Raw genomic sequence first — 27,981 nt, forward strand, 5'->3', positions numbered from 1 at the left:
TGCATTGAATACAAGCGGACACGCCCTACATTCTGTCACAGAGACACACAGAAACACAAGATTCTGTGCTGCCTTTTGACAGACCTGGGACTTTTTTTTTACTTTTATGTCTGTTTTCTCCACAACGAAACATACAAACATTTTTACAGACAGAGTCAGAACTCCAATGTGGCCCATTCCACCACTTGAGAGAAGCAGCTTTACTCGCTCTATGGCTGAGCACATCAATTTACAGACAGCCTCTAATTAACAGTACTTTTCCAGTTCACTAATCAGTGTTGTGCAGTTTAAATTATATTGCAGATAAGCTATTGCTGCTTAAAGTTTTCCACAGTCCCTGACGTGGAAGCTACAAATACAGATCCCAGCGCTGCCTGTGAGCCTGATTCTGATTGGTCAATGATAACCAATCAAAAGCCACCTACGTCCTTAGAGGCGTGGTACGTGGTCAAGATGGACTCCGGTCTAGGCTCCGCTGCTGTTCTGGTAGGTTTAATTCTATTAAATGTAACAATAAAGGTTAGTGACGTTTCCTGGACGGGTTTCAGCCAGAGCGGTAATGCAGCCTCTCAGTGGGGTTTTTGTTTGACGTCTCGGTCTCGTTGTTTCCCAGCAGTACGTTAGTTTGTGTGGGAGCGGAACAATAAACGACGTGTGGGAAACAAGTCGGCTGCAACATTCCGGCTGCGCAGCTGAAGCCTGCGACGGGAAGCAGCTCGCTGATTATCCTGCAGCTGGAAGCGAGAACCGTTGTAAAAACACCGCCCAACTGGATATCGCTCACTGCCAGTTAACTGGTGCATATGTTCATAGATTCAATACTGGCGATCCTCACTGCCACTATTGAGTGGAGCCAGAAAGTAACAGCAGATGCATGATGTTCTTAATTAGTGGCTCGTCCGTGTAATATAAGATGAGGTGAACTTTATTGATCCCATTTTTTGCCAGAGCAGCCACAAGGAGATTAGTGGGATGCAGAAACAGTCGGGAAATAGGAAATGTGCAATCGATGAAAGTTCTCTTTGGTGTTTGTTGATTTTGGAGGCATGTCCCTCAAACAGGGACCTGAACCCCTCTCTCTCTCTCTAGATTTCTAACACTGTGGCCTATCTCTCAGGTGAAGCTGGGGAAGAGGATTCTGAACAGACTGCAGACTAAGTTGGAGGCAGCCTGTGAACAGAAGCCCTTGGACCTTGACTACATTGGTTCTACTTGTGATAGTTCGATGTCACTGATCAATTTCGTCTCAGAACACGTGTACATTCCACCAGAGGTAGGATAATTGTTTTTCACTTCTTTACTCTAAGTTTGGAAGTTATTTACCTGTTTTATTTTAAAGTATTCTTTAATTCCAATCATAAAAAACAGGTTTCTGTGAGTTTTTTTTTTTAAAGTAAGAATTCAAACTAACTAGTAAAACAATGAAAACACATAAATAAGAAAGAGCAGCATAAGAAGATTCTCCTGGGTTCAGATTAGGCCATGCATGAGCTCCTGAACGGTTTATGGTGGTACCTTGGGGCATGACTGGGTCACAGGCACTGCCTCATACGACCTGTAGTGACAAGTACAGTACAATCAGTCAGAAAGGATAAAAGGATAAGAAGACAGGATTTCTCTCAGAACAGTACTTGTTGAAAGGTTGTTCTGCTTTTGTCTCCATTCAACAAATTCACTACCCCTGGTTCTAAAATGAAAACATGAATGTAACTGACTGGTTAAACCCTTCTCATAGGTACATGAAGGTCTACAGCACCTTATTGATCTCATCGACTCTGAAAAGGGCTGCAGAAAAAGGAAACCCATTAGAGTCCGGAGGACTACTGGCAAACACGGCTGCCCCAAACTCTGCGTTTCCCGAGAGCACCTGCAGGAGCTTATCGCGCTGGATATGACTATCCCCTGCATCTCCAAGATACTGGGATTATCGGTGAAAACAGTCAAGCGTAGGATGGAGGAGTGGGGCCTCAGAATTAAAGAAAGCTACAGTTCATTGACTGATGATGAGCTCGACAAATTGGTGTCAGAAATCAAGCAGGAGTCAAAAAATATGGGTAATTTTAGTAACACTTTCTTTAGTCTCATTCGTGTTTCCAGGCTTTACAGCCTAACAGTTATTGACTAAGCATACGTTTTTTTTAAAAGCACTATTTTAATATAATATACCGACATAATATCTGTTTAGGAGCCACTATAATATTTAAGGAATATTGAAATTCCTTGTGGTCTGCTGATGACAAACATGAATCACATGAACCTCAAAAGCCTCATCTCTCATCATAGTGATTTAAATGATTCTAATCTGCTCAAACAGGCATTCGAGCCGTGAGGGCCCATCTGAGGGCGCAGGGCCACAAGCTGCAGCAGACCAGGGTGCTTGGCTCCATGCGCCGTGTGGACCGCGATGGAATGGTGGCAAGAAATGTATCCGTGAGAGAAAGCCGCATCATTTCGGCCCCTCTTTTACTGCTAGAGATCGACACCAACCGCAAGTTGATGAGGTGAGCTCATAGCGTCGTAGATTCACATGTAGCGCATCAAGGGGTTCATCTTTTAAACTCTGCTCTCTCTGTTTGGGAATAACACAGGTACGGTGTGGTTTTATTTACTGGGATGGACGCGTTCTCCAGAAAGGTTGGTGCTCATTAATTACAGCAGGAACTGTAACATGAGCTGTCAGTGTCTGTTAACGATTCATTCACCCATTTATTCACAGATCTTGTACCTCAGAGCAGTCAACAACAACAAGCCGTCCACGGCTCTGAAAGTCTTCCTTGACGCTGCAGACAAGCACGGCTTCCCCTCCAGGTACGTTTAGTCCTTTTTTTTATAAATGCTTCTTAATGGGAGCTGTTTCTTATAGTTGGTCTTTTGTTTCTGACATTGTTAATGTGTAAGTAAAAATATCATCATGCTCTATAAGTAAAGGGAGCTAATTAAAATCAGTTCAAGTGATTGTAAATCAGTTTCACCAGCTTTGGTGCAAATGAATAAAGGAACAGTCCACTGTTGCCCTCATCCAGGTCTGGGTCGAGTCATTAGGAGCAGCAAATGGTCGATCCAGACCTGGACAAGGTTATGACTTCTTTGGCTGAACAGCAGGAGGAATGATTGCCTTCTGCCCTCTATGGGTTAAATGTAGGCATTACTTCACTTTGTTCCACAGAAATAAAGCATGACAGTATTTTAGTGAGGAGACACACATTCCCATGCTGTTAAATGTAAAGGGAAGAAAGGGAAGTCAGGGCAGGAGAACAGGGACCGCGGTGGAGGATTTAGCCAAAACAGGAGACTCGTCATAGTGATGCTTGATGGTCAACAACCTCAGGAGCGCTGATCTGAGAACTGGTAATGAACTAGCCGCTTCATTATACACCAACATGTTTGTCTTTATTTACAGAGTCAAAGGGCCTCAAGCAGCTGAAAACCTGGATATTGCTCGCTGCATGTTTACAGCTCGAGGCTGCAAAAGGAGAAGCTTCATCTCTGAGAAAAGTGCCAACAATCCAAAGTAAGGTCATTCAGTCATTCAACCTTACAAATATCAAATATATGAAGAAAACACTTCATAGGAGCTGGAAATGGATGACGTGAGGCTGGTCTTTGCTCCACTCTCGTCATATTCCTCATTATGCTGCCCCCTCATTTCTTCGCCTGTAATAATGAATGAAGATCTCACTGTTTTTTTCCCAGGACAGAGCAGCTGTGGTGTGAGGTTTCCTCTAAGGTCTTGGACGACTACTCCCGGGTCCTCAACAGCCTGGAGGGAGACGGCCTGCTGGATCCAAGGAGCTCTACTCACCTTTTTTGTGCACAGTACGTCTTTTTGCCCCGAGTCCAAGCCGAGTTGGACACATTGACAGAGGAGTGGAACAACCATCCACACCAAACGGAACACAGCTGCACTCCTAACCAGCTGTGGGAGGCTGGAAAGCCTCCGCGCCCTGATACCCCGCCGTGCAGCACAGAGGTATGAACCGTGTGGTGTCATGTCACTGTGGGTCCAAAAACCTGCCTGTCGGCTCTGATTGATGCTCACTCGTTTGATTTCAGGGTCGTCCATGGTCGGATATGATAACGTTGGCCAGGAGCTGCAGTGAGGGCGAGGTTCCAGATGTGCCGTCTCCACTGGACAACGAGGAAATGGAAACGCTGGCTTCAATTTTTAGTCCTGTCGCTCCTTCTTTGTGTTACGGCGCAGATGTTTATTGTGCTGTTGTCCAGTATGTTGAGGGTGTCGTCAGCTCGAATCAGGAGTCAAACGACGGATGTGACAAAATCCCCTTACAGACCTGTGACAGCCTCAGTTCCTCTATAACCGTGGGAGTCGATTAAATGATGTGACTTTGTACAACACTGGAGACTAGTGCAATAGCTTTATTATGACCTTTTATATTAAAAAAGAAGAGAAATTAATGTGTGATTCACTGCAGAAAAAACCAAATGTTCTCTACGTTTCTGGTGAATAACTTGTTTGTCCACACTTTTTATTGTGGGTGAGAAGCATCTGAGGAGGTGTTGTTAATCCTCAGAACTGGGATTGTCCTGAACTCAGCAGCAGGTGAAAGTGGAGGCAGTGTCTGTTATTTGTGTAGGGGCGCAACGTAAAGCAGGAGATTCCCGTAGCCCGAGGTTATCTTTAGCATCTCGGCCGAGTAACCCTTCGATCCCCGGGCCACCGCCGTCAGTGATTCACCTTGAACAGATATAGAAGTGAGAAAATAAGAGTGATCCATGAAGCTAAAGTTCAGTTAATGTCTTCTTTCCCTGCTAGTTCTGACTGGCGCCCTTTACTGCAAACTCCTGAAGGTCACATCTTAACTCCATTATTAAGTGTGATGTGAAACTTGTGTGTGTGAATGTTGGTGGGAACAGATGTTACCTCTAAGTCTATACAGCTGCCATCCTCCAGCTAAATCCTTCAGTTTTGGATACACTTCATAGAGAGCCCTGGAAATCTGAATGTAAAAGTGACAAGTCAGTAACTTCATGATTGTGACATATTTATTGCCATATTCTAAAGCGTTACTGAACACAATAATACCTGTTCATGACCAGCATCAAAATCAATGCTAATGTGTCGTTTTTCTAGTCCTGGCTGAAGCAGAAGTATTTTCTTCTTGGACAATGTTATGCTTTTATAGGGCAGGAAGCAGACTTTCAGATCTAGCTGGTCACCAGAGGTTAAAACCTGCTTGGCCTCCTCTGGTTCGAGATTTAATACTGACGGAAAAGACCTGATGAAAGAACACATGGTTTATGTTTGAACCACTGGACAGGGCTGTTAAAGAACTCAACCAAGGCAACAGGTTACTGGGCCTCCTCGTCTCAAACAGTGTTTCACAGTGAACTGATATTCATATAGCACAGTATAATAGTACATACTTAACATGTTAAACGTTTGTTTATATTAAGAGACCGCATTTGTTATTGAGTTTCATGAATCTAAATATAAAAGAATAAAAGAATTAACGTATTATCTGCAGTGATTGACCGGGGCGCCACCACGTGATGCTCAGCTGTTTCGGCCGCATTCTCGTACCTGTACATCTCTTTTTGGATCCGTGCGGCGCCCGGACGCTGGGCTTCACCGCTCGGTGGTTCACCGGCAGCCTGAACCTTTGACTGGGCGTTTGACAGAACGCTTACAAAGCTGCGGATTGCAGTTTCTATATGGGAATGTGGTTCTGTCTGGAAACACACGCATGAAAAGAGCGCATGTAAATAACTATCGAGCAGCAGAGTTACCGTGAACACAACATCTAGGACAACATGACCCGGACGAGCGCGGACGTTTACGCACATTTAACTCGTTATGTTTGCACTGATTTACATATCACCACACCAACTCTACGTTTATGACAACGTGATGCTAACCATCAGCCTCACTAAAAGATGTAAACTCACTGATGTAGTAGAAGAGCCTGCGTCGTCCTCCATCTTGACCCGCGTCTTCTTCTCTCAAAAAAATGTTCATTTAATATTTGCCGAATTACCAGTTACACTACATTTTATTTTAAAACACGTTTTAGAAAACGCTAAATACCGCTTCTGTCTCTACAGTCACAACTTTTATATCCAACTTTCGTTAAAAAAAATAATTTATTCTATTTCTTTGTTGTCGCAGGACTTAACGTGACTTATGATTGGTTAGAATTGACCAATCGTGATCAGACGTGGAGGCACGGCCACAATTCGTACTTAGTACTTCACTGTCCCAAACTCTGTGGGAAACGCGAGCGCTGAGTTGTAAACCCGCCTTTATACGCATTTTCATTACATATAGGGTCACAGAAAAGAAGCAATAAACCTTAACAGTTTATATACTTTACTACGGACTGGATTGAAACTTTGCAGTTTTATTAGCTGTTTCTAATAATTTAAACAGTTCATTAAGCCATAACAATATGAATATACAGACACTAACTAGTGTTAATTACACTAACAAACATAACCAATTATAAATGTTTTTAATTAAAAAATTATTACAATAAAAACATATCTGCAGTAAACAATAATTCCTACCTAAACAAATGCTTTAATTTCACTATAGTACAGCCTGCTCTGGGCGAATTTAAGTACAGATAATAAATGTCCACAATAAATTAACTAATTTTAATTTAATCTTTTGTGTAGCTGAGGAAAAAATAATTTTAATTTAATAATTTAATCAGCGTGTTACTTTATAACCCTTGGAGTGCTAAACTACACTTAACAATGCGTCTTTCCTTCATTGTGATGTTAGCGTGTATGGTCCCGTGTAGCTGGGTGGGGACGGTGAGGGCGGCTCTAGGACCCAGCATCAGCGCCTCTCTGTCCCAATGATGGTCTGCGGGCAGACGTGCGGGGGGAAACGCTCCGGTTCTGAGGCTGAGGCTGAACTACAGACAGCATCTCCAGCATCACCCGGTAAGACTCAACAGCTTGTCGCGTTTCGGTTCTGACGTCTGACTCACACATTCTTACTTACGCCTAAAAGCACGTCTTTGTATCAGAAGCTGTTAACGGATGTTTTGCGTGGTTACATCGCGACGTCCTTCGTGAGAAGCTGTGACGTGCAGCGGCATCCACAAAAAGCTTTCATGATGTAAATACTGCGGAAGGATATGATGTGACCTTAGACACCACAACGACAACGACCTAATGCGGAAAACTGTCGTAATTTAACTTTAACTTTGTCTTTAATACCTTTAATTGATATTATACCAAGTATAAAGGTTAAAATTCTTTAGAGATTTAAATAAAATCACTTTGAATATACTTGTATATACATTACACAGCAGTTGACTTTTAGAGGAAGTTGAAGTTTTTTAGACAATTTTAAATGATCACTACCAGTAATACACTGTAGTTTCCCAATTTTACAAGACAGTTGCCTCTGAAGGACTTGGAAGGACGAGAAATTTAAGTTTGGATGATGTCATCTGGTTGAAGAGATGTTAGTCTCGTTCATCTTAATGATGTGTAGTGACGTCTTTGGCACAGATGTGATTTCAGTATTTTGTCAAAGACAAATATTACAAAATATTGAACTGAACTATTTTTAGTGCAGCTCATGATTAAGAATGCAGCATATACGGTGGCCTGAAACACTCAAACATCACATGGACACAGAAATCAAAACCAGAAACCAGAAACTGTCTGTGAGTAGGAATGGATGAAGCAAGGCCTGAGCAGGTCATCACATCCTGTTACTCTTGTGTGATTAGGACATCAGCTGAGTGTCTCACTCGTAGGCCACAGTGTTTGAGACACATGTGGCTCCACAGACCCAGGGGACGAGAAATCATTAGTGCAGCGGCTAGAGGCCATTACACAGCACGGATAGGATTGGATGGAGGGTGTTAGTAAAGCTGACGCGTTGCTGGACTCACTGGAGGTGATGGAAAACACAAATCAGACCCACTGCAACCATTATTATCAGTTTATCAGATCATAAGCTCAGCCCTGCTTTGCTCCGCAGTCACAAACATTCTCAACCATTAAACTCCCCACACAAACGCACTTTGATCCTGTTTTCAGGAGGATGCAATCTGATCAGAATCTGACAGTATGCTGATGGAAATGTTGTGGTCAGAAGCAGGAGGGGACAAAAATCAATGAGAGGTCACGTCCAGCCCCCTGTAAATCAGACTGAATGCTGGGATGCGTGACGTTTTATGGAGCGGAGATCATTTAAATGACACAGTGGAGCAAAGCAGCAGCATCACACTGTTTGAGACAGGATGCTGAAACGGGCCCAGTCTGGTAAGGTCGCTGATCATCAGTAACCATCAGTGAAAGACAGTAGAACCTTCAAATGGTGAGGTGATCACAGCCATTGAACGCATCCTACGTCTGTGAAGGTTTTGAAACACAGTATAAACAGCATCAAGTGAACAGGTGGAACCACTGAGGACCATCATCCAGTCATCCAATCATCTCTTGGAGTGGGTTCAGCTGCATAAATGGGACACATACATGTCTATGTATCATGCTCTCTAATTGTCTTTACATCACAGGTTCCCAGTCGGCCTCTACCTAGACTCAGCAGTGAAGCATCATGGGAGGCGTGGCGCTGGACGTGGATGCAGGAGGAGTGAAGGCTCCTGACGGAGGCTGGGGCTGGGCGGTGCTGGCCGGCTGCTTCGTCATCACCGGCTTCTCCTACGCCTTCCCGAAAGCCATCAGCGTCTTCTTCAAGGACCTGATCAGGGAGTTCGGCGTGGGCTACAGCGACACGGCCTGGATCTCCTCCATCCTCCTGGCCATGCTCTACGGCACAGGTGGGTTCCTGCTGGCGGAGCAGGATGCGCCGCAGACACACGGCTGACGGAGGTCCTCCCTCCTCCAGGTCCCCTGTGCAGCGCGCTGGTGAACCGCTTCGGCTGCCGCCCCGTCATGATGGTGGGCGGCCTCTTTGCGTCCCTGGGGATGATCCTGGCCTCCTTCTCCACCAGCATCGTCCACATCTACCTCTCCACCGGGGTAGTGACAGGTCAGACTGATACCTGAACCCCAACCCTCAGTTTCTCAGACCTCAAACATAGAACAGAATATCATCTGCAAAAAACTGCATTCATCATTTCCTGTCCCTTTCCCAACAATATCTTTTTCAACATATCTGCCCATATGTGTCATGCATTGGGTGTAATAGGATGCTTTCTACCTGTCTTCTCCCTGTGGGCCTCCTGCAGGTCTGGGCTTGGCCCTGAACTTCCAGCCGTCTCTGATCATGCTCAACCGCTACTTCAGCGAAAAGCGTCCTCTGGCCAACGGGCTGGCGGCTGCAGGGAGTCCGGTGGCTCTGAGCGTCCTCTCACCGCTGGGCCCGATTCTCCAGTACCAGTACGGGTGGAGGGGCGGCTTCCTCATCCTGGGGGGGATTCTGCTCAACTGCTGTGTGTGCGGGGCCTTGATGAAGCCCCTGGTTGCCCCCAAGGCTGTGAAGTGCGAGGACGAGGGCGACAAGGTGAACGGAACAGAGAAGAAGGCCAAGAGCAAACTCCTGGACTTCTCTGTGCTGAAGGACCGGGGCTTCGTGATCTACACCGTGGCGGCGTCCATCATGGTGCTGGGGCTGTTCGTCCCTCCACTCTTTGTCGTGAGTTACGCCAAGGAGCTGGGGAACGAGGACACCAAGTCCGCGCTGCTGCTCACCATCCTGGGTTTCATAGACATATTCGCGCGGCCCGTGTGTGGGATTGTTGCGGGGCTGAAACGGGTGCGGCCTCATTGCGTCTACCTCTTCAGCTTCGCTATGATCTTTAATGGAGTCACGGACCTGGTCGGGTCACAGGTACGTAAGTGGAGCCTGTAAAGAGGGCAAGCCTTCTTTAACGCTGCTTCATTCCTTCGTATCTGCTCTCAGGCCAAGGACTATACCTCGCTGGTGGTGTTCTGCATCTTCTTTGGCGTCTCCTACGGCATGGTGGGAGCGCTGCAGTTTGAGGTGCTCATGGCAATAGTTGGAACGGCTAGGTTCTCCAGTGCCATCGGCCTGGTCCTGCTCATGGAGGCCATTGCGGTGCTTGTGGGTCCACCTGGTGCAGGTCAGTGAAACATCTGGACCTTAGGCCGGATCTTGTTGTGGGTTAATATTGAGTATCGTTGCGTCTCGTCTCCTCAGGTCGGCTCCTCGACGCCACCAAGAACTACATGTACGTCTTCCTGCTGGCGGGAAGCGAGGTGGTCCTGTCCGCTGTGGTCCTGGCTACCTGTAACTTCATATTCATCAGAAAGCGGCCGTCGGCTACGGCAGACCAGCTCCACGACATCACGGTGACATTCAGCTCGGACGCGGAGGCCGGCGGCAGGCGCGCCGAGAGTAATGGCGAAGAAGAGAAAGGAGAGAGAGAGGAGCAGGAGAAGGAGACAAATAAGAACACGGCCAAGGAGGAGGAGCAGAGAAATGAGTGTGAGGCGGAGGAGGGAAGGCCGCAGCGTTCAACAGTGGACTCACAGGAAGTAGAGCAGTTTTTGAAAGAGCCACAAGTGAATGGGGACGTGTCCATAAGCCCTGAAACGTGTCTGTGAGCACCGACCAAAGATGATTCAGGACTCAACGTGCTGATAAAGTGTTCACTGCCATAGGAACTAGAATTATTACATGTACTATATGTCAGCAATATATTCCCCTTTCTACTGTAAGTGTCAGTTAATTGTGAGGGCAGTGCTGCCTTCATACATGCTGTGATTGTCAACAAGTCCTGTAAATGAATGTCACTATAGGCTGAATGTCTGGTCCAGTGTCCCTGTTCATGTAACACAGGCTTTGTGCTGCCGGGGGCAGAAACGAGCAATCTAAGACGTTTACAACAACATCATGACCTGTCCCTGACTTTGGTCCTTTCTCAGATCTGTTGACAATAAAAACAGTGGTGTCAAACGAATCCTGACAAAAGAAAGGGAAGTTTCAGTTCAACTACAGTATGAAGAGCTATGTTTAAGCACATGCTTCAAATGTCCAGTGTTAGACGTGTAATCCCTTTACTACCTGCTGTAATCAGAACAACGGTCTGTGCTCTGGCAGTGAGAGATGGAATCTGTCCAGTCAATATTAAAGCTCTATTATTATAACCCTTTGTTCTCCATCCATCATCTGAGCTGAGGTGTCGAGGAGCTGGAGAGGACGTGAGGAACATATTATTGAGCTGCTGTCATCAGGCCACACACTCAGACAGACAACAACTGACACTCGCCAATGAACATGTCCATCATAACCTGCACGTCTGTGGGAAGAAGCTGGAGAACATGTGAATTACGTGTAGAAAGGTACCTGGTTAGTGCAGAACTTGAACCCATGCGCTTCTTGCTGTAAGGTGACTCTAACAAGTACAGCAAATTATAATTATAAATATATACTATCGGTGACATTCTATTCACCAAATTTTGTGTTGATGTTTTTAATTAATTTATTTAATTTTGCACATCTTATCAGAGAATCTCCAGTTATTATGAATAACATGCTCATTCTGCATTACATGACCAACATATGCTCAGGAAGCTGTTTACTGTTAATGATGGTACAAACACATGATATGTCCTAAATGCATCCAAAATCAAAGCCACTTCATTTGTTGTTTTAATTGGAATCAGTACCAGCAGAATATTAGCATGTGTAGGCGCCTGAATTTGATGTGTGAAAGCCAAGTCTTCATCATGAACAGAAAACATTCAGATTTATTACAGTAGGATAATTACCTCACGGAAATGCCTAAAATATTTGTATTTTGAATTTTGGATTAGTTCTCATAATAAATTAAAAAGATATTAAATAAAGACCAGTTGTGATTTTAATTCACATGCTGTTTTTTCTCTTTCATGAATTAAAAATAACAGCTTTAGAAGTGATCATATTTTTGTATGATTATATACTATGAACATGTAGATATTATCTTAAACTGTGATACTATTTTTGGTGGTGCATTTGCACGAAATGACCCATAATAAAACACAACAGCTGTGCAAGTAACTGTCGGTAACTATGGCGATGGATGAGTGTGTTGGACTTCATGCAAAGTGTCACTCAGCTTGGGGAAGATCCATGCTGTTCGTTTATTTAAGTAAATGAAATCATCGCTACAAACCATTTTATGATGCAGCTTCAATAATGTGTAACACAGGGTAAGGGTTTGGGTTGGGGGTGGGGGGGATCAGCTTAGTCACAAAGGTCAAAAAGAAAAACTCTCATCAATAAGGTTAATTAAAACACAATATTGAATATGACCGATATTGAGAGTTAAAAAAGTAGAAAATGTCAGACTACGTACCAGGACTGCTGTCAATTTTGTTGTATATAAAGGAACGGAGCCCATAATTACCAAATTGTTATAAGGGAAAATGATTAAGAAGATCAGAAAAGAAAAGAGTCGTTGTTTACAACCGGAGCGTATTCGCCGTCGCACCCCCTCGGCAAGTCGTTCGCAAGGATTAGTCCTCAAACCTCACAGTTTTACAGTGAAACAAAAACTTTTGAGGTATGTGTTTGTAAGAATGCGTGTCATATTAGCAGAGCGGTGCATGACGCCGCTAGATAAACACAAATATTACGAGCTTCCTCCTAACTCAGAGTAGTTGTGGGTAAGACATGTGCTAGCTGCTCGTCCGGTAGCTAGCTGACAGCGCAGCCAAGCAGCCACGTAAATTTAACATGCGGAGTATTTGAGTTGTCAGGCTTCAAGTTTGGAAGAGCGACACTTTTAACGAGTGTCCTTTACGTTTTTGGCAGCATTGACGTTTATTGTGGTCGTTAATGCCTGTTAACATCGGTTGGTAACACGAAGCTAAAGTTAGCATTTGACTCCTACTCGTGAGGGAAAACATCCTTTTGGTCGCAAAACGGTGTTCACTTACTATTAGACCAATTCAAAGCAGGACTAGTTCATTTAGATGGATTATATGATTACCAAAAGAAGTGTGATCTGTTGAAAAAAAAGTTTTGAATGGCTGCTCATTTATCGAGTTCTCACAAATCCGTCCTGAGAGCATATTAAGTATGTGTCACTGCTTCGAGTTGGTCCTTCCTTACAAATACAGGGAGTGCATCTGGATGTCAAACGGGACTGTTCTGCTAACTCAGACGCAGCTCCACTTGGTCAGAAGGCTGCCCTCCTTCAGTATCTGTAAAAAGATGCTGGACATGTTCTAAGGCAGGCGTGTGCAACTCAAACCCACTGCTGCTGATTTTCCAGCTCTCCCTGCTCAGGTTCGTCAACAGCTGGATGAGCCAATTGACACACCTATTCAAGAGAGTTGGAGAACCAGCAGGAACACTAGCCCTTGAGAACCAGAGTTTGACACTCCTGTCCTAAGGGGTTCCCTGGGAGCACAGCGGTGGGCAGCCTGTCATCCATTGCACCGCAGCTTCTCCTGGCAGAAGAGCGGCTTTAGGGTGCTGTCACTGCTCTGCTCCACTGGTTGTTTGACCCCCATGCACTGAGCCTCCTCTTTAACACATTTTTTGTACAGGACGCTTTACTTTTGTTTGAATAAGGGTCCATACTTAGGTAATCTGGTTTCTTCAGGTGAAGTCAGAGCTTATGGCCAAACTCCAGGGCTTTGAGTTCTGGAGGAGGACCCTGAAGGGGGCGCGCTTTGTGGTGGCACCCATGGTAGACCAGAGTGAGCTCGCCTGGCGCCTGCTGAGTCGTCGACATGGTGCCCAGCTCTGCTATACCCCTATGCTCCATGCTCAGGTGTTTGTCCGCGACGCCAACTACCGCAAAGAAAATCTGTACAATGAGGTCTGTGAGGAGGACAGACCACTGATCACACAGGTCAGGACCTACACACAGTCATTGTCATCATTATTGGTAGGCAGTAAACACATCTGTGTTAACCTCGCTCCTTTCTTCTGTCAGTTCTGTGCCAATGATCCAGAGGTGTTCCTTCAAGCGGCACTGCTGGCCCAAGACCACTGTGATGCCATTGACCTCAATCTCGGCTGTCCACAGATGATAGCTAAGAGAGGTCTACACAACTTCTACAGTGACTGAGTCCTTCGTTATTATCACAAATCAAAATTTTGCAGATTACACTACAACAAAATTACTTGTTATGGTTCTTAGGGCACTACGGAGTTTTCCTGCAAGATGAATGGGAACTGTTAGAGAAAATGGGTAAGTGGTGTCACAAAGTCATGTCGCTTTTCATTTTCAAATTCTGAAATTGTTTTCTTTACTCTCTTGTTCCAGTCAAATTGGCCAATGAAAAGCTGTCAGTGCCCATCACGTGTAAGATCCGTGTCTTCAAGGAAATTGAAAAGACAGTCCGCTATGCCCAGATGCTGGAGACAGCTGGATGTCAGGTAGGATCTTTAGACATGTCAGAAGGTGACAATTGTTGTTTTAAAAAGCTGAGAGGCACGTGACAGGCTTTGTTTATTTGACAGGACTAATGTGAATCTGAGGCTTTTCGTGTTAGGTTTAGATCAGGGGTGTCAAACTCATGCCGACGAGGGCCGCTGCCCTGCTGGTTTTCCACCTCTCCCTGTCCCAGCTTCTACTGATTACCATGACCAGGTGTGTTAAGTAAATGACAAGCTGGAAAAACCAACTGACACACGTGATCAAGGGAATCAGCAGAGAGAGCTGGAAAACCAGCAGGGACACCGGCCCTCAAGCACACATGTGATTTTTGCCTCAGGTCGAGTTTTAGGAACAATTAATAATTTTAGTACTATTTTAACTTAGCTACTGACAGTACATGGACGAACCAAAGACCAGAAAGGAGCCATGACTGGCGTCGCTAGCTGGGAGCACATCAAGGCAGTCCGGTGAGCAGTCTCTCTCATGTTTTCAGCCAGCCTAACAATTGCTACATGTCAGTATATGTAATGTCAAATTAAATTTAACATTTATATGTTAATACAGTAAAATGGGTTTTAATTCAATTCCTTTGCTGCAGGAAGGCTGTCAATATCCCAGTGTTTGCTAATGGCAACATTCACCACCTGAGTGATGTGGAGCGCTGCATTCAGGAGACGGGGGTGCAGGGAGTCATGAGTGCCGGTGAGCATTTCATGTCCGGCGTCTGAATCACACACAGGCACATTTTCCAAATGGACCAGTATTTATAGGTGATGTGTGGATTCCTTGATGTTTTTAGAGGGGAACCTCCATAACCCAGCTGTGTTTGAAGGCCACAGCCCCCCTGTGTGGGAGATGGCTGAGGAGTATCTGGAGCTGGTGAAGCTGCACCCTCCCTGCAGCCTGTCATACGTGCGAGCCCACCTCTTCAAACTCTGGCACCACACGTACGTCTGCCTGTGTACATGCACACATGGTCTGGGCCACTGAAGGAGCCTGGTGGCCTCCATGAAAGAGTCCTACTCCATATTTGATAGCTAGATATTTGGAATCACACCAGGAAATAAACCTTTGCCATAAACCTCCCTTTTAGATGAACTGCAGCTTTATCTGGTGTCTTAGTTGACCAAGCTGACACTGACCATTTCCTTTATCCCAATCCAAACAAACAGTTTTAAATAAACTTGTTAATCTGCAAATGTGCAATCTTCAGATAATGTATACCGCTAATTAGTTCAAATTAATATTCACTTTCCATATGTAAAAGTATTAAGGCCTCTCTGCTTGTATGTTTGTGTGTGTAGGCTGCAGATACACAAGGATCTGAGGGAGGACTTGGCCAAGGTGAAAAACCTTGAGGGTTTGGCTGATGTCAGCAAACAGCTGAGGCTGCGCTGCCAGGTAGGATCCAGGTTTTATGAACTTTCAGTACTTAATAGGTTCTTGTGTTTTCTTGCCACTTGGTCTTATGGATAGACCTGCACAGTACTCTTATAGCCCTTGCTAACTGAGGTCTGTACAGGAGCATATCGCCAACAGGAAGGATGTGGACGATCAGGATGGCAGCCTGCCCTTCCCCCACTGGATCTGCCAGCCATACGTCAGACCAGTGTGAGCTACCACTTCTTAGTTTTGACATGTTCAGCGAAGCATCGTACAGCAGCTCCATTCTCATGTTTAAACAAACTGTAAAGGTCATTATGAATACACCTTACAGGCCCAAGGAACCAGTTGCCAATGGCAACAGCCAGAGTTCAGAGGTAAAGAAGACGGTGTGTCAGAAGCGAGCGCTGGAAGACTCTGATGGTTCTACTGAGAATCTGTCCAAGAACAAGCTGAAGAAAAGGTCCCGCAACCCCAACAAGAACTTCTGTCCACAGCACAAATGTGAGTCCAACCTGAACACCGCCTCTTCAAACAGCCGAATGTGAAAAAGTGACCGTGCTTTTTTTTTTTTTTTCCTTCTCACAGCCAAGTACATCAAATGTGACCAGTGTGGGAACCCGAAGGTACGCAGACAGGGCTGTAGACTGAAGAGCTCAGAGTTTAGCTTGGTTCAGCTTTTAATTTCTTCTGCATTTGTTTCACCACTAGTTTTTTGCTTTGCAGGGAAATAAATGTGTTTTTAATCTGTGTCGGGGCTGCTGCAAGAAGAAGGCCTTCAAAGAGGTGGCAGACTGTCCAAGTTAGTACTGAGTATTTTATTTAACACCTTTTGTAACTGTCCTCCAGCAACTAATGGTGTGACCTGTTGACAGGTCATGGGCTCAGGTTTAAGACAAAGGCAGAGAGATTTCAAGCAGAGGAGAACGAGAAAAAAGAGACCAGCACCAGTTCTGCTCAGCTGACTCCAGATCAGACGGACCTGCAGGGTCAGTCACAGGCTCAGCCGCTGCTATGAGCAAAGCCACAAACTAAGCTGCTCTTATGAGCCGTCACATGTCGGACTCTGAGCCACGTTCGCTTGGCTGACGGCAGGAGTTCAAACAGGACAACGTACTGTGTCTCTGGAAGACGTCTGCACTGGACCCAAGCTTCTCATGAAACCGGACCTGGGAGCTGCCTGATATTTTTATAATGTAAAGATCTAAGACAGTGATTAGCTTGTGAAATAGGAAAGAATAAGTTTCAAACATTATTTTGTTGAAGCTGCAGAGCTGTCCCAGTTCAAAAGAATGAGGTTTTATTAAGTTTGGTTGCTCTTTAGTTAAACCTTTTATTTTGACCTGCAGTGCACTGAAACATGTTTGTGCCTTTTAATGGGCAGTAACAGGAACAGATCATCGCGTGGCGATCATTGGAAACATCCACTGATGTTGGGTTATTACTCCGCCTACCTTCACCTGGTCAGGGTCTAATCAGTTCATACACTACACAGACAAATGTTGGGTCGCTTCATTTTCTGTTGTCAATAAATGTAAACATGAAATGAGTTTTAATGAGAGACGCTGCTGTGCACAAAGGGAACAGTTATATTAACACATCCACATGAAGTGATTATGAAACTTTATCCAGCTGCTTCTATCTGATGGTTGTGACCGGTCAGTCATCAGAGATACGCTTTTTAAAATCAGACAAACTCAAACATGCTGTCGTTGCTCATTTTTAATCTGGGTTGTATCGGTATCAGCGGCTCTGCAGCAAGTATTGAGCTTGATTATCATCAGGCTGCTAATCTCTGAATCCACCACGTGCCTCATCCAACGATGAACGCCTTCAACTGTTCAACTCCTAAATGATGTTTTTTGAGGTTTTGAATGACTCTTCAGTTTGCAGTTCTGTGAAAATGTTCATAGTTAATGTTTTATGTGTTGCTGTTTCATTAATTAGAACAAAAACACGACAGCAGACTATATTAAATGGTTAATACACCAGCATTAGGGTCACTAATGCTGGTTATTTTTTATCAGTGATTCACAGAATCAGTGATTCACAGAATCACTGATGAAATATAGATAAGACTTGTGCATCGCGGCCCAAAGAGCAGCAGCTTATGGAGACATATGTAGAAACATAATCTGTATGATGGGAAAGATAAAAAAGGCTGCTTAGAAAATAAAAGCTAAAAGATGTCTTAGACACGTTTAAACCGTTAAATTACTTTGACGTCGTCCATTAGTTTAACAAGTACAAGTATTAATTCAACCAAACACATGATTCCACCAGTTCCTAAAGGGTTCCTGAATTGAGAAAGGCCAGCACACGGACCTAAAGTATAGGGAAGTCTTAACGTTTATTACATTGGACTATTGGACTGTAGAGAGAGGGTGAACAGCTGAAGAACTGAGGGCACAAGACACAGAAGGAGGAAAAGTGGGAGCGATAATGACGAGCATGTTTCCCAGGACGAACAAATTTGAATGCACCCACTGATAAAGCAGCACAGGGTTATATATAGTTATGTACTAAACACTAAACATGAGCGTCTGTTTGTCATCAGTCCGTGAGCGAACAGACTGACAGTTCAAACGGTGGAGGAAACCAAACGAGCCAGAGTCATGAACCTGGGATGCATCAGGACGAACCGCTGACAGGAAGGATGTCCGGCTCATGCACTGATTGGTTGAAATGAACTTATTCCTTATTATAAGTTAATTACCAAAATAATAACCATGTTTATATGTGTAATTACTGTAATTATTGTAGGTGAGGATAATACTGGGACTGGGTGTATTTTGTGCAATTTGTCAACATGAACACAAACAGGCAATGAATGAATGAATGAATGCTTCAAAGCTTTAATAGCAAATAATCAAATTGAACAATGCGATTTCATGCGAAGCAGATTTCCCTGTTCTAAAGCTCAGCAGGAGGAACGCCGTCTCCACCGCGTTCAGGCCTCGTCGGGGGCTTCGCCGTGGTGGATGTAGTCGATGAAGCTCAGGTACTTGGACACCTGCGTGTAGACGCCGGCGCGGCCGCGGACGCCGCAGCCCTGCGGGCTTCCGTAGCTCGCGATGCCCACCTGCACGAGGCCGCGGGCGGAGCGGCACACCAGGGGGCCGCCGTAGTCTCCCTGTGCGGGAGGACGGGAGGGACAGCACGTTTACACCCGCAGCACACGGACCGTGGTGGTCTTTTAAGGAGGGGAACTCACTTCGCAGGCGCCCTTGCCGTCGTCGCCGCCTGCGCACAGCATGTCGGCGGTCACCTCAGGATGCTGCCGCTTACACGCGGCCTGAGGCACCACGCTGATCTTCAGCTGCTGCAGGGTTTCTGGGTCCTGCAGTTTAACTAGACACACGCATGGCACGTTCGCACCCATAACGCCCGTATTTATTCGCGAGTAGGACCCGCGGTCCACTCACCGTTGGTACCGACGTTTCCCCAGCCGGCGATCCAGCAGTCGGACGAGGGGCTGAACGCGTCGTCGGCCGCGGGCAGACTCACCGGCTTCACGTTGTCGGAGAACGTCAGCGGCTTCTTCAGCTTGATCAGGGCGATGTCATTAAGATACCTGTTGCCCAGGTTTCGGTACTGAGGGTGGCTGATGAAATACAGGATGCCCATGTAGCGGGCGGACGCTTCCTGCAGGGCATGAGAGCCGACCCAAACCATGGATCGAGTCTCTTTGGGCTTTGGATGCCTGGTAATAGACACGCGCACACACACACACACACACACACACACACACACACTGGCCTTAATGGCTTCTGGGCTCTGAGGAGCTGTGAGGCTGCAGACGCTCGTACCTGTCCCAGCAGCTGGCCGCAGTGAGCACCCACTGACGGCCGAGGATGGTTCCCCCGCAGCGCCACCTGGTCCTGCCATCAGCGGTGATGTTGAGGTGGGCCATCCACGGCCAGTGGCCCCTCTTCGCGTCCTGTCCCCCGACGATGCCGCTCCTCACCTCGGCTCCGAGCAGATCTGATAAGCAGTGATGGTGGATTGTCAGTGTAAGAAGCAGAGTGTGTTACAGACACGCGCACATGGGCCATGATGCTGCTGCTTGTCCCTCTCACCTCCAGTGTTGTGGATCAGAACCAGCAGAGGCAGGAGTCTGCAGAACGCCATGGTTTTGACCCAGTGAAGTAGTGGACCTGCAGCGGGAGCAGCTTTATACATGAAGAGATCAGAGATCAAATCTTATCAGACTTCCTGTTCCTCCCACACACCATTCCCTGTTAATACTACAATTCTGCATATTTAGATGTATATTTTCCACAAAGATCAAAGCACAGACCTCAGCCAATTATTTGCTGTTATTCACTCAGGCATCATTAAAGCTCATTTCTTGGCTTGGCTTGGAAGAAATAATACAAAAATAATAAGACTTCAACAAAATAAGCTTAAACACAACAACAAACATGATACAAGCGGAGCTGTCAGGTGTCAGGGAGAAGATGGGGACAGATGGTGATCTGAAACAACAAACTCAGCAAGATTAACAAATGACTCCCTCATTATCTTGGCTGCTTATTCCTGGTCAGGGAGGCAGGTTGGAGCCTGTCCCAGCGCTAACCCTGGTAAGGTCATCGCTCCATCACAGGCTCACATGTGAACACACACAACCACTGACTCTCATTTGCATCTATAGACAACGTAGTCTCTGGGGAGTCTACCATGGAGACCTGGAGGGAACATGCAGACACCACCGCTCCTGCAGGAGAAGCCTGATGACAAGGTGGAAAACTAGATTACAAAAAATCTACACCTTGGTATAATCTAAAATCCGGGTCACTGCAAAAACAAGAACTAATAATCAATAAATCCAAATGAATATGAACATGAGGTTAAGGGATGACACTAGTGAAGACTAGTTGATGAGTGGATTGATTATTGATAAATGTAATCTCCTCTGTAAATTCACTGATGGATGGTGATCAGCTCTTGGCTTTTCTGTCCCACTTTTCCATTAGCTTCTTTTGGGCTCTTATGTTACATGTCAAAAACAGGTTTTGACAGGAAGGAGCTGCACTTGGAGCTTTCCCAATAAAGGGATTAGATACATTCTAAAAGTCTGTACAGACTGCAGCTGAGCCGTCATCTGTCACAGATGTCCATATTTGGCTGGCGTGGAAAACTAGAACGCACTGAGAAGCTGGAAACCCAGTTCCTGAGATGAAGGACACTGAGGTCAACCAAAAGGAACTGTTTTATTGTCAACCACAAACGGTACAAACTTAACATGTATGATAAAATAACGTGAGTGAGTGAGTGAGTGAGTGAGTGAGTGAGTGAGTGAGTGAGTGAGTGAGTGAGTGAGTGAGTGAGTGAGCGAGAGCAGTCAACAGAAACTACTGAGAGAAGGTGAAATGCTTGATAGAATAAAAAATATATAGGATCTATTAATAGAATAAGAAATTATTTCTACATTTCTACAAATGATGCCTACACTCCAGCAGGTGGCGGTAATGCAAAAACCTCTTGTGAAACCACCTGCCAACTTTACGCGGAGAAGAAGAAGAACAAGCGCCACCGCCGCCACTAGTTGTGACTAGTTCACTACAGCAGAGTGGAAGAGGAAGAAGTAGAAGTGTTTAAATTTATAATGTTGCTGAACACAAGCTCCGAATGGTAAATGTGTGTGTTCGTGAAAGTACAGTTCAGACTTGTTTTAAGTTAATGAACTAGTTGAAGGTTAAACATGGAGCAGACGACTAGCATCAGCGCAGACCGCGGTCAACAATCTCACGGTGGGTCTGATTGCTCTAATAAAACAAATCACACACGAATATTGTATGAATCGCTGAATGTTTTGCTTTGCGTCATTTACAGGTCGGTTGACATATTGGCGCAGCTGGAGCGGATTTTGGTGAGTGTCTGTGAATAATTCGCTGCTACTTACTTAGACTCCACTAACGCTGCAAACACAAAAACACAAGCTGTCAAACCACTTCCCTGTTGTTTAACGTGTCCTTACGGCTCCGCGTTGTTAGTGTTATAATATTTAGGAAATGAAAGCATTTGCCAGAGGTTATGTAGTTATTAGGCGGAGGAAGCGTCTTGTCTTATGTTCTTGATGATTTATGTGATTACATTTTTCCCAGCTACTATATTTGATTTGTTGTATGAAATGTTGAAACTTATTTTTACATTAAAAATAAGTGTAGAACTAAAGAAAGTCGTGTGTTTATTTGTAAAAGGATAAAAGATGAAGGCTGATGTAGTAGCAGTGTAATATGACTTAATTAGTGTCACATGCAAGAAAAGACAATAGTAGTCTTTGAAAGTGGGTTATTGGTTCCAAAGAACAGACCTTCTGAATATAAGTCAACTAGTTCAGTAGAATCTACATCATAACCATTAGTTAACAGTAGTTTGATTTCTTATCCATTGTGTTATCTGTTGTGTATATCCAGGGTACTTAATATTGTGTTAGTGATAAAATACTTAATAACTTCTTTTAAAGAATTTAAAAGGTTTGGTAAAAGGGTCCATTAAAACAGGGATTACATTGGAAAGAAGAAAGCGAAAACACAGATATGTTATTATTGTTTTTGTATTTTATTTTCTTTGCCTTCTTACTCTGTATTATCTATTGCCTCGTCTTATCACTTTAGGTTCCTTGGCCTGTGCAACAACTTTGCCTATGTAGTAATGCTGAGTGCTGCACATGACATCCTCAAAAAACAAGAGTCAAAGAATGCTACATCATCTGTAAGAAACTAATTACAGCATTTCAATATTTATTAAATATGTATTGAACTTTATTATTGCTGGAGGTTTAAAGCTATAAAACATGTTTAAAAATAGAGAAAACACTAATTACAGACTGATGATTTCACCCATGTTCTCTTAACTCTAGATACAAACTACACTTACTATGGATTTCCAAGGTGGGAACAGTAGCAACAGCAGCCGCTATGACTGCAATCCTGTCTCTACTGCGGTAAATGGAAATTCTTAAATAAAGATGAATAACCTAAATCAGTGTTTACATTTCAGACAGCTGCCATTATCCCTGTGGTAAAGTCCTGAAATAACAGAAAAAAACTCATAACCCTCAGTCTGGTTAGCATAAAATCTGGACATGGTGAATTGAGTTTCAGTATCACTCAGGTTTTAGGTTCATCTCAACCTGTTTAGAGTTCAGATTTATTTTGATTCTCTCAGGTTATGAGTCAGAGTTCTGATCTTTTTCTTCTCAGGCTGTACTGTTAGCTGACATTCTTCCAACACTGGCCATCAAGCTCTCTGCTCCTTTCGTGATTCATAAACTACCTTATGGGTAAGCTTGGTATATTATTACTCTATACTATCTGTGTAGTTTAAAGATTTCATTTGTAAACTAGTTTGTAGTAGTTGTGTTTGCCAGTTAATTGATTACTTCAAGTCTTGTATTTTACAAATTCATGCCTAACCTTTTTGTTTATTTTAAGTTTCCGAGTGTTGTTCTGCATCATTATGGCAGCAATAAGTTTTCTACTCGTGTCCTTCTCGTCAGCTGTGTGGATGAGTATTCTAGGTAAGACCACGAGTCGTTATAGAGATGGTTTTCATTTTAGTTTAGTTGACTTATTGTGCAGTCATTTAATGAATAAATCCTGGTGTCATATCTTTGGCCTTAGTGTCAGTTAATTTATTATTTACCAAAGTTGTTTTACATGATAATGGAACATCTGCGCTGGTGATTGTTCCTTAAATTTCTGAGTTGTACAACAGGTTTTTTAATAACAAAGCAGTTTATTTGGGACTAAACCCATCCATTGACTTCAAACTGACTGGGGTGCAGTGCAGGGGGGGAAGAGTTCAAATTCACTGCTTGATATGATTGATAGGAAAATGATTTTCATCATTATTGCTGCTTGTTGAAAATGTAAATGATTAGATAAATAGTGTGTTATTTCCTGTCTTTTCTTTATCTCATTAACAGCTGCTGCACTTTCACACGAATGTTGCTATAAATATTTATCAGCCATTTAAGGATCTATGGTTGCGTTTGGTCTGTAATTAAAGTTAACTACTCCTATAATTATTGATTTTAACTGTTTAATACTTCTCTGTTTGTAGGAGTGGTGTTTGCAAGCATCAGCTCAGGACTGGGAGAACTGTCTTTCCTCGCTCTCACTGTCTTTTTCACCAGGTAACAACTAACTGTGGGTCTGTAAGTGTCAGTATTAGTTTGTGAGTGGGTGGGATGTGATGCAGTATTGTACAGTCACTAGTTCAGAACAGAGAATATAGGTTCTAAGGGCACCTGTTGTGTGTGTGTGCCTTAGAGATGTACTGGGCGGCTGGGGCTCAGGTACTGGTGCTGCTGGTGTTGCTGGGGCCTCACTCTATTCGGGCCTCACTCAGGTTGGACTGTCACCACAAGTCACGCTTCTCATCATGTTGGTCGTCCCGGTTGTTATGTCCATCAGGTAAGAGTGAAAACACAATGAAGAATCAATAAAGGCTTGAAATGAAGAATCAGAGCAAAGACAGTTGGAAAATATTCAACCTGTTTTGAAATCAACCTGAAATCATCCAGGTCAGGTTCTGTGGAACTTGAGTCATGGTCTCTGAACTCTGGTCTTTCACTAGTCATTCATTTTCCAACAAACAGCATAAATTACTGGATGTTTTCACTGGTCATTGCCCTGAGGTTTCAGCTGCAGCTTCTAAGCCAATATGATACAAAACAAGTAAACTGTCTGTAGTGGATCAACTGTGGTTTAACTCCAAACTTAGACCCACGTTTCCTAATTCTCTGCTTTTTCTTGCCAACCACCACCAGCTATTTCGTCCTGCTGAACCACCCTCCATCATTTCCTCAGTGGAGATGCAGGGAGGCTGAGTATAGAGCCGTGGGAACAGACGAAAGGCAACAGCTGATGAATGAATCAGAGGACGAGCAGGAGCCGACTGCAGGTGCACGTCACGCTTCCCAACTGTAGGAGGAAAAAGGATTCATGACTAATCGTTCTTTTGGGGAGTGGGCTTTTCTAACGCCATAGTCATACACAAGCTGCACTTGTACAGTACATGTATACGTATAAATAAATGTCTGACAAATTTGTCACTTTACTAATGAACAATCATTGAGAACAACAGTTAATTGAAACTTAGACAACATCATCTTTATGTTGGTTTGGTTGGAGGATTTTTGCAACATTTAGAGGTTTATAATCAAGAGACATAAACATTGCAACAATAAATACAGTTTAATTGTATTTAACAGAAGTCATCCTAACAGAATACCAGACACAACCACACCAAAGCACTACTCAAATGCTCCATCCTAGAGTATATGCGTGTCCATTCTCTAACTCAGACTAATTGATTCTGTGAACAGTGGTTCATTTGAAGTATTGTTGTCTGGTATTGAATTACTACTCAGGGCTCATTCTCTCTATTTCCTCCTTTAACAGTGAATAAAAACAGCGGACCTCTTACTATTGCAGAGAAATTACATGTAGTCAAAGTGAGTTTCCCTCTACTGTCTCCTCGCTAGATTTTAACGTGTGTGTCTGTCTGTGTGACTTATTCTCTGGATTCCTGTGAGCAGGGCTTGCTGAAGTTCGTGGTTCCACTGGGGCTGGTCTACTTTGCTGAGTACTTTATCAACCAAGGTTTGGTGAGTTTTCTGTTGTCAATTAGCATCAAATCTCTCTTTTCAATAAACAAGACTTAGTTCATTCCATTTCAGGCTGAAAAGGATGAGACATGGCAGTATATCTGTATATTGAACCTTTTGTAACCCAGATGTTTTCTTTTCAGATGGAACTCCTGTATTTTCCACACTTTTTCCTGTCCCATGCGGAGCAGTATCGCTGGTCAGTTAATCTCACTATTATTTTGAAAGAATTGGTTTATTCAAAAAGCTTTAATTTGCTCCTGTTTGTGTGTCAGGTACCAGACGCTGTACCAGATCGGCGTGTTAGTGTCTCGATCCTCACTGTGCTGTGTAAAGATCAGAAAACTGTGGCTGCTGTGTGTGCTACAGGTGAGCACAATCTCATATATATGTTGAACAGCGCTACTATTGAAAATGTCCTCTTTGTAATGCAGGGATGGTTAAAAATCATTGATGCAACGTTTGTCAAAAACAAAGATTTGCTCTGGTTCTTCTTTTTGATGTCACAAACCTGTAAACCGGACTCTCTGTCCGTCCTTAGTCGTCATTTGTTTCATGCCACTTCCTCTACAGATGGTGAATGCAGTGCTGCTCTTGTTTGCGGTACGCTACCAGTTTCTGCCCAGTGCCTGGCTGGTGTTTGTCATTATCCTCTATGAGGGTCTGCTGGGAGGAGCTGCATATGTCAACACCTTCTACTTCATCAGCAAAGAGGTAAGAGCAAAGTTCACTCTGGTGTTAGCAGGTTTGGAGTTAGTGCCCTCCTTATAAAGCACCTGTACAATATAATGACATTCAATAGAGAAGCTCTGTCATGGATTGTGTTATTATACAGTAGTTATGTGTCCATCATCTGTTTACCCTGACTCCTCTGTTTCCTCCCACAGATGGACGACAGACACAGAGAGTTTGCCATGGCTGCTGCCAGTGTAGGAGACAGTTTCGGCATCGCTCTGGCTGGAGGCGTTGCCTTCCCCGTCCACAAATACTTTTGTGGACTGTGACCCAGCCCACACACCTCCAGAATATCTGAGCAAGGACATTTGTGTTCTGAAATGGAAACGCAAACCTTAATCCTGCATAAAAATACTGACTGTGTTCTCTACTAAAGACTGAGCCGACCAGTGACACAAAGTCTCATCTCAAATAATCACATAGCATCACAAGCTATCGGAGCCCTCGAAATGGTTGTCTGTTCAATGGAAGACAATGTAGGCTTAATCAGTGATGAGCATTTCAGTGAAAATGCCTGTGCTGCAGGAAACACCCAAAATTTGTTTACTCAACTAACCAGATTTTATTTTAATATTGTATATTTCATATTCCATCTCATTCATATCATTCACTTGGGCCCAAAACTGACCATACTTTATGAACCTCTGTTTAAACCAAACCAACTATTATCAGATGTCATTGGGTTTAAATCTCCATCCTGCCAGATAATATAACATGACTGAGTCCTATAATTTTCAGCTGTACTGAAAGGCATCACTGCTAGAAACCAAAATGATTCAACTAATATGTGCAATATGAGTGAAATGTAAATTACAGCCAGTTATCCTGTGTCCCCACAGTGTCTAGGCCGGCTGCTGATGACCTGCCAAACCTAGATCAGGGCATTATTAAGCTAGCAGACATAGTAGCTCAATTAGATTTAGAGATCAGGGAAGGTCAGTGGTATTGTGCCCTTTATCATGAACCATTTCATTCTTGACACCTGAGGTCCAACATTGTCCCACTGCACCAGTGTTTGGTTCAGTATTGTTTCACTGGTTCTTATAATGAACAGTCATGTTCATGTAATTTTCTGATATTACAGATTGTGTAGTGTTCACTACAGCATCTCCAGAATCAGAGTTTACATTTGTCAAATGTTTGGTGTGAATTAGCTTTGTTTAATAAGACATGGCAGCAGTGGCAGACCTGCCAACACTGATGTTCATGCATTAAAGTGTCTTAATTCTCTCAGCGGTACTTAAGGAGCGATATGTTACATATAAAAGGGCCAAACCTTTAATTACTTAAATTGATTTATTGCACCACCTGATTTTAGTCTAATTATCGACAACTAGTAGGGGGATCATTGATCATGTCAACTCCAATGTGCACTTTCCTGTTATCATGTTATCTATGATGCTACTGTTTTTATAAACCTGGACTTGTCTGTTTTATTGCAAATTAAACTTTCTCAATGCGGTATTATAAAGCCATGGGTACTTTTACTGCAGTTGTTTTTTCCCATTAATGATAATTACAGTGCATTGTGTGTTTTCCTGATGTTGGTGAGTCAATTTTTGTCTGACGCTTAAGTACCATTTAACATGGACACAATGGACACTGCAGCCTGCTCATGTTTGACCATACATTGTCACATTTCATGATTTGTTTTGATTCAAAACAAATTAGTTAATTGTTAAAGTTTTATGTTTAAATTTGGTATTTTCCCTTATTAATCACAATCTGTGTTTTATTGTGTTTCTTGTTGGATTGTAGTGAATTATATTGTCGTAAATATTGTACTAAAGATAAAAAACAGGCTTTTTTATGTTTAGTTGTGTTGATTTATTAGTAAAATGTTGTACCAGAACTATAAATAGCTGGTCCATCTTTATAGCATTGTATAAACTATAATATATTAAATAAATTTCCGGTGAGTTGATGTCATGGTCTTCTTCTTCGTCGCTACTGACC

General features: G+C 43.7%; 5 protein-coding genes across 11 annotated transcripts; 4 read left to right on the forward strand and 1 right to left on the reverse strand.

Moving 5' to 3' along the window:
• The first annotated feature begins 373 nt into the window (after positions 1-373).
• On the forward strand, positions 374-4,356 carry LOC114860437 (uncharacterized). 4 transcript variants are annotated; one of them, XM_029159028.3, is made up of 9 exons: positions 374-486; positions 1,118-1,273; positions 1,736-2,054; positions 2,315-2,501; positions 2,589-2,634; positions 2,717-2,808; positions 3,401-3,511; positions 3,694-3,970; positions 4,054-4,356. In XM_029159028.3, the coding sequence occupies exons 1-9, from the start codon at positions 400-402 to the stop codon at positions 4,333-4,335; spliced, it is 1,557 nt and encodes a 518-aa protein (XP_029014861.2). In that variant the 5' UTR covers positions 374-399; the 3' UTR covers positions 4,336-4,356. The 4 variants fall into 4 exon arrangements, with proteins under 4 accessions (XP_029014861.2, XP_055366844.1, XP_029014862.1 ...); XM_055510869.1 differs by having other exon boundaries at positions 448-486; positions 1,090-1,273; XM_029159029.2 differs by having other exon boundaries at positions 471-556.
• Positions 4,357-6,712: 2,356 nt separating this feature from the next.
• slc16a3a (solute carrier family 16 member 3a) lies at positions 6,713-11,058 on the forward strand. Its single transcript, XM_029159025.3, has 6 exons — positions 6,713-6,909; positions 8,502-8,765; positions 8,834-8,977; positions 9,177-9,778; positions 9,851-10,031; positions 10,109-11,058. The coding sequence occupies exons 2-6, from the start codon at positions 8,543-8,545 to the stop codon at positions 10,513-10,515; spliced, it is 1,557 nt and encodes a 518-aa protein (XP_029014858.1). The 5' UTR covers positions 6,713-6,909; positions 8,502-8,542; the 3' UTR covers positions 10,516-11,058.
• A 1,256-nt stretch (positions 11,059-12,314) lies between these two features.
• Positions 12,315-17,885, forward strand: dus1l (dihydrouridine synthase 1-like (S. cerevisiae)). Of its 3 annotated transcripts, XM_055510871.1 has the most exons (15): positions 12,345-12,458; positions 13,187-13,372; positions 13,506-13,757; positions 13,842-13,968; positions 14,049-14,099; positions 14,175-14,287; positions 14,673-14,755; positions 14,887-14,990; positions 15,088-15,235; positions 15,593-15,689; positions 15,811-15,899; positions 16,006-16,175; positions 16,260-16,297; positions 16,398-16,473; positions 16,547-17,885. In XM_055510871.1, the coding sequence occupies exons 3-15, from the start codon at positions 13,521-13,523 to the stop codon at positions 16,687-16,689; spliced, it is 1,476 nt and encodes a 491-aa protein (XP_055366846.1). In that variant the 5' UTR covers positions 12,345-12,458; positions 13,187-13,372; positions 13,506-13,520; the 3' UTR covers positions 16,690-17,885. The 3 variants fall into 3 exon arrangements, with proteins under 3 accessions (XP_055366845.1, XP_029014865.1, XP_055366846.1); XM_055510870.1 differs by lacking the exon at positions 13,187-13,372 and having other exon boundaries at positions 12,315-12,458; XM_029159032.3 differs by lacking the exon at positions 13,187-13,372 and having other exon boundaries at positions 12,315-12,458; positions 13,842-13,950.
• Positions 17,886-18,502: 617 nt separating this feature from the next.
• On the reverse strand, positions 18,503-21,595 carry LOC114860932 (tryptase-2-like). 2 transcript variants are annotated; one of them, XM_041071741.1, is made up of 6 exons: positions 21,577-21,595; positions 19,751-19,828; positions 19,481-19,655; positions 19,097-19,374; positions 18,886-19,022; positions 18,503-18,804 (listed from the first exon to the last, which is right to left on the reverse strand). In XM_041071741.1, the coding sequence occupies exons 2-6, from the start codon at positions 19,800-19,802 to the stop codon at positions 18,622-18,624; spliced, it is 825 nt and encodes a 274-aa protein (XP_040927675.1). In that variant the 5' UTR covers positions 19,803-19,828; positions 21,577-21,595; the 3' UTR covers positions 18,503-18,621. The 2 variants fall into 2 exon arrangements, with proteins under 2 accessions (XP_040927675.1, XP_029015670.1); XM_029159837.3 differs by lacking the exon at positions 21,577-21,595 and having other exon boundaries at positions 19,751-20,008.
• cln3 (CLN3 lysosomal/endosomal transmembrane protein, battenin) lies at positions 21,179-27,949 on the forward strand. Its single transcript, XM_029159835.3, has 15 exons — positions 21,179-21,424; positions 21,507-21,543; positions 22,292-22,388; positions 22,537-22,620; positions 22,880-22,959; positions 23,111-23,196; positions 23,742-23,814; positions 23,951-24,094; positions 24,451-24,584; positions 25,085-25,137; positions 25,222-25,290; positions 25,434-25,489; positions 25,566-25,659; positions 25,864-26,004; positions 26,178-27,949. The coding sequence occupies exons 1-15, from the start codon at positions 21,376-21,378 to the stop codon at positions 26,292-26,294; spliced, it is 1,314 nt and encodes a 437-aa protein (XP_029015668.1). The 5' UTR covers positions 21,179-21,375; the 3' UTR covers positions 26,295-27,949.
• The last annotated feature ends 32 nt before the right edge of the window (positions 27,950-27,981 follow it).

This window comes from Betta splendens, chromosome 8 (assembly GCF_900634795.4).
Source record: "Betta splendens chromosome 8, fBetSpl5.4, whole genome shotgun sequence".
NCBI classification, from domain to species: Eukaryota; Metazoa; Chordata; class Actinopteri; order Anabantiformes; family Osphronemidae; genus Betta; species Betta splendens.

Excerpts from the sequence above, each read along its gene's own strand:
- cln3 (XM_029159835.3), top strand. The coding sequence starts at position 21,376 with ATGGAGCAGACGACTAGCATCAGCGCAGACCGCGGTCAACAATCTCAC. Across the intron at positions 22,621-22,879 it reads GCAATCCTGTCTCTACTGCG|GCTGTACTGTTAGCTGACAT; the intron begins GTAAATGGAAAT and ends TTTTCTTCTCAG. Across the intron at positions 26,005-26,177 it reads TCTACTTCATCAGCAAAGAG|ATGGACGACAGACACAGAGA; the intron begins GTAAGAGCAAAG and ends TTCCTCCCACAG.
- LOC114860932 (XM_029159837.3), bottom strand. The coding sequence starts at position 19,853 with ATGTATAAAGCTGCTCCCGCTGCAGGTCCACTACTTCACTGGGTCAAA. Across the intron at positions 19,656-19,750 it reads TCTGATCCACAACACTGGAG|ATCTGCTCGGAGCCGAGGTG; the intron begins GTGAGAGGGACA and ends ACTGCTTATCAG. Across the intron at positions 19,023-19,096 it reads GGGAAACGTCGGTACCAACG|TTAAACTGCAGGACCCAGAA; the intron begins GTGAGTGGACCG and ends GCGTGTGTCTAG.
- dus1l (XM_055510870.1), top strand. The coding sequence starts at position 13,521 with ATGGCCAAACTCCAGGGCTTTGAGTTCTGGAGGAGGACCCTGAAGGGG. Across the intron at positions 16,176-16,259 it reads CTTCTGTCCACAGCACAAAT|CCAAGTACATCAAATGTGAC; the intron begins GTGAGTCCAACC and ends TCCTTCTCACAG. Across the intron at positions 16,474-16,546 it reads AGAGGTGGCAGACTGTCCAA|GTCATGGGCTCAGGTTTAAG; the intron begins GTTAGTACTGAG and ends ACCTGTTGACAG.
- LOC114860437 (XM_029159028.3), top strand. The coding sequence starts at position 400 with ATGATAACCAATCAAAAGCCACCTACGTCCTTAGAGGCGTGGTACGTG. Across the intron at positions 487-1,117 it reads TAGGCTCCGCTGCTGTTCTG|GTGAAGCTGGGGAAGAGGAT; the intron begins GTAGGTTTAATT and ends CCTATCTCTCAG. Across the intron at positions 3,971-4,053 it reads CCCCGCCGTGCAGCACAGAG|GGTCGTCCATGGTCGGATAT; the intron begins GTATGAACCGTG and ends GTTTGATTTCAG.
- slc16a3a (XM_029159025.3), top strand. The coding sequence starts at position 8,543 with ATGGGAGGCGTGGCGCTGGACGTGGATGCAGGAGGAGTGAAGGCTCCT. Across the intron at positions 9,779-9,850 it reads CGGACCTGGTCGGGTCACAG|GCCAAGGACTATACCTCGCT; the intron begins GTACGTAAGTGG and ends ATCTGCTCTCAG. Across the intron at positions 10,032-10,108 it reads TGTGGGTCCACCTGGTGCAG|GTCGGCTCCTCGACGCCACC; the intron begins GTCAGTGAAACA and ends TCGTCTCCTCAG.